The sequence below is a fragment of the Actinia tenebrosa genome, unplaced genomic scaffold (assembly GCF_029948245.1).
Source record: "Actinia tenebrosa isolate PJP-AT-01 unplaced genomic scaffold, QUT_ActTen_1.0 PGA_scaffold10__47_contigs__length_13832649, whole genome shotgun sequence".
In the NCBI taxonomy this organism is placed as follows: Eukaryota; Metazoa; Cnidaria; class Anthozoa; order Actiniaria; family Actiniidae; genus Actinia; species Actinia tenebrosa.
Window position 1 is genome coordinate 5,086,858 of NW_028292570.1, and position 3,869 is coordinate 5,090,726.

The 3,869-nt window shown below is 37.2% G+C and overlaps 1 protein-coding gene across 1 annotated transcript; it reads left to right on the forward strand.

The window, feature by feature from the left end:
- On the forward strand, positions 1-3,184 carry LOC148912829 (putative serine/threonine-protein kinase DDB_G0278521). The gene is made up of 2 exons (XM_089026311.1): positions 1-327; positions 1,498-3,184. The coding sequence occupies exons 1-2, from the start codon at positions 49-51 to the stop codon at positions 2,293-2,295; spliced, it is 1,077 nt and encodes a 358-aa protein (XP_088882437.1). The 5' UTR covers positions 1-48; the 3' UTR covers positions 2,296-3,184.
- Positions 3,185-3,869: the final 685 nt, after the last annotated feature.

A 3,869-nucleotide genomic window follows, 5' to 3' on the forward strand; every position in this document is an offset into this window, starting at 1 on the left:
CGGTCTAACTCTAGGCCATACTGTTTTGGATTTGAGTGAAAGACGACGATGAACCATAAAAATAGAAGAAAGGCAAAACGACAAAGATGGCTGCAGAGAAAGAGAGAAAAAGAGGCAGAGGAGAGAAGGAAAGATAGAGAGATAAGAATTGAGGAAAGAGCAGAACAGTTGATAGCCATGCGAGCTAATGATTCCAAAGTTCTAGAGGAACAGGGAGAGGAACCACATGCGCCAGAACCGCCGAAGAAGAAACTCCGACTTCCTACTGTGACAGAGTCAAAAGACACTATTTTGGACAGTAATTATTTAGTCATAAATCTATATTTTTAATTAGGAATGCCTCGTGTACACATAGGAATGTAATTCTTTAGTTAACTGTTTGCGTGGAAAATGCGTAAGCAAGAAATAATTTCCGTACGTAATTACATTACAGTGAGTCATGCCTAGGTTTGGCGCTTGTTTACGTAAGTTCGTGTTTGGGACATCCTGTTTGCGCCTAGGGCGTGCAACATTGCATAGGATGTGTAAGGTCTTAAGAATGCAGGTTTTTCCATAAAAATAGGCCCAAACTAAGCTTAAATCAGTGTAGTAAAAGTTCTTGAAGACGTTTCACATATCAAGACAAGGAATTCTCTACGATGTAAAGGTATGAATCTTTGAAGCCTTTTACACTTATACCTAGGATAGATTTAGGACAAATCTATGTTAATATCGTTAACTAGCCGTTATATTTTATAGCTTAGATTATTTATATATTTGTTAAGCATTCGTTTCATGTTTTTGTAATGCTAGTCGCATTAGCGCGTAATTTAGTACAAAGTTATTCACGCAGTAGTAATTTAGTAATCACGCTGAGTGTATCTTGTCTTTTAAACTCTTTAAAACGTTTACTATAGGATCGCTACCGCCGTACTCGCTTGTTTAACCTTTTTACTACGATAAATAGCCTTAACTGCGGGATAAAAGACCTTTTCTTTCCAACCTTTAATTTGTTCGCTACTTAAACTCTACACTCAAGGTCATTGTCGCGACCGCGTGTTCAGTAAACCGTGTAATTCTTAGTTTGTCATAAACAAAGGTTAAAATACTTACCTAAAGCCATAGTTAACCTCTAGTCAATTTTTCCTATTGCTTTTTCCATTGGTTTAGTTCATTTTAAACGGTTTACCGACTTGTACATTAAACTTTGCAACCTAGTAATTTTCACTCGCGTATTGTAAACACTGCTAATCAGTATGCAATATTCAAATTACCTGTGACGTAATTTACGTATTTCCGTTTCTATTTATATCCAGCAAAACTGTATTTTATTCATAACTTTTTAGCTATTTAGATGAGCTACAAATTTATTTTATCTCATTGTAAATATTTTTCTTGTTTTCATTAGAGATATCCTGTAATCTCGTTCCCGTTTTTTTTTTCATGTATTGTAAAGTTGTGTGAATTTTTCAATAAATTTTTTTGTCAAAACCACTTGCAATCTGATTCATAGCTGAGCGCCTTGCCGCCGGTTACACTACTAAAGACGTTGCAGTTAAAGAGATAAATTCCAACCACATTGTGCGTACCAAGAAGCATTTGGGCAGCGGCAGTTATGGTTCGTGTTTTCTGGCGTTTTACAGAGGCATAACTGTCGTGGTCAAGGAACTTCAAATCCACAGCAGCGATCAAGAAACGAAAGAAGACGCAAAAAAACGCACGCACAATGAGCTTCTGAATGAGGCGAACATCATCACTAAGCTTGGTGATCATCCAGGTCTGCCACTGCTGTTTGGTATTTGTAGCAAAAGCACTCCATACAGACTGGTGCTACAGTTCCATGGTAATGGATGTGATAGCCTCACACTCCTTCGAGCTCTGCACTCCAAACTGGTAGCGAAGAAACGCGAATGGGATGCGATCATGATTAAGACAGCCGAGGCTTTGCAACATATACACAGTGTTGGATTTCTACATAACGATCTAAAATCGAACAATGTGTTGTTGGACAAACGGGGTACCGTTCTCACACCGGTAATAATCGACTTTGGCAAAAGCCGACCAATTTCGAATCCAATGGGACCCAAGACCTTATCTCTTGAAGAACAAGTTAGATACAAGAAAAAGTATCCGCACATCGCTCCCGAAATCGTTGAGGGACGCGCGGGACAGTCCGTCGCGAGTGACATTTTTAGCTTCGCTAAAATCGTCGAGCAAATATATCTAAAATGTAAGTTTGAGGAGCTTCCTCATTTAGTCACACTATGTCTTTCGCCTTCCGTTGAAGCAAGGTCACGTTGCGCTGAGCTTTATTAAACCGATTTTGGGAAGGGTAGTTATTAATAGAGGCTGTATTTTACATTATTGCTACATGGGCGATGAATATAAGACTTTTATAAATGCGATTCACGGTGGTACCAAATAGGGCAAAAATGACGGAATTTGACTGAATGTATGAGCTTTTTAGAATTTAGTTTTTCCATCGTGTATATGACACGAAAATATTTCATCGTCCAAAATGTATAGTTTGTAAGTAATAATCAATATATCGTAATGAAATTAGTTTCAAAAGCATATTTCTATATCTATTCTACATTCAAACATATTTCGTGTATTTGCAACTAAAACTGGAGACTTGTAAACAAAATGACGTCACCACTTGTGCTAAATTTTCTTGAATTTCTAGAGAAATATTTTTTTTATAACAAATTTAACCGTGATATTCTTATTAATGCCAATAAACTACACATTAAGATTAAAATTTTTCCGTTTCATATGCACTTTAAAAGCTTTTCTGAGTTGTCCATATCTAAGATATTCTAGCTCTCGTGACCGAACTAGAGAGTAAATCGTCGATGCAAACGGATTATTTTGCTTTCAACTTTGACGAAGGACTGATGCCCGAATTCATTAGAAAACTAAGCACGCAAATACTTTACTCGCTAATGTTCAGTCACAACAGAGGTCCTCTCTATTAACTATGGTCACAATAATGTTTTAAGTTACACCATGTAACAAAAAGCTGAGAAATAACTTTTCAAAATACTTCAAACACCATACGTTTAAAATAACATTCCTACACGAGTCGAGAACAATGTTTAGAATATTCAAAACTGTTCACAGAAAAATTGTAAACAAGCTAATTGCAAGGAGACTTTATAAACTTTGTGTTGCCATAATGTTTTGAATAAAAACATTGATAAGATTTAATCGTATTTGCTGACATTCAATACTCAAAAGGTTACGCTCGAAGTGCAAAAACCAACACCTACGCCCTAATTCATGAAACGCACTTTCTGTTTGACCCCTGCCGATGTTGGTCCTCTCAGGGAACGGACATCAGCAGGAGGTCTGTTTTTCAAAGTACTATGAAGCTCGTTATGCTACCACTCTCTCGTACTCCATCGACAGCTATATTCTAATCCCATGCGTTGGTTGAATATCGTCCGTAAGAGCATGATACCAAATGCACTCATTTCTTGACCCTCTTGTATCACACTCAGCTACACTCTCAAGATTCATTCCCCCTTCCCATAACAGTAATGAATGCATTCATGACCAACCACTCTCTTGTACTCGTACGTCGGCTGTATTCCAATCCTACGAGCGCGGCTACCTCTGGAAGTGGTGGTAGGGAGCGCAAGTTTGGAAAATATAAGAGACTAGGAGAAAAAGTGGGAGAAGGATTGGATCGGAAAATATGAGATACTAGTACCTCACCCATATGTCATATATATCACATGTGAGTAGCGTCTATTCGATTATTAGTCTTGCCCATTATTCTAAATTCCAGTACATTACAATTAAATCTATAAGTTAGTTTATAGATACACTTGATTGCAGAAACGTTGAAGTATACATTTATACAAATATCTAATGAGATGCATAAT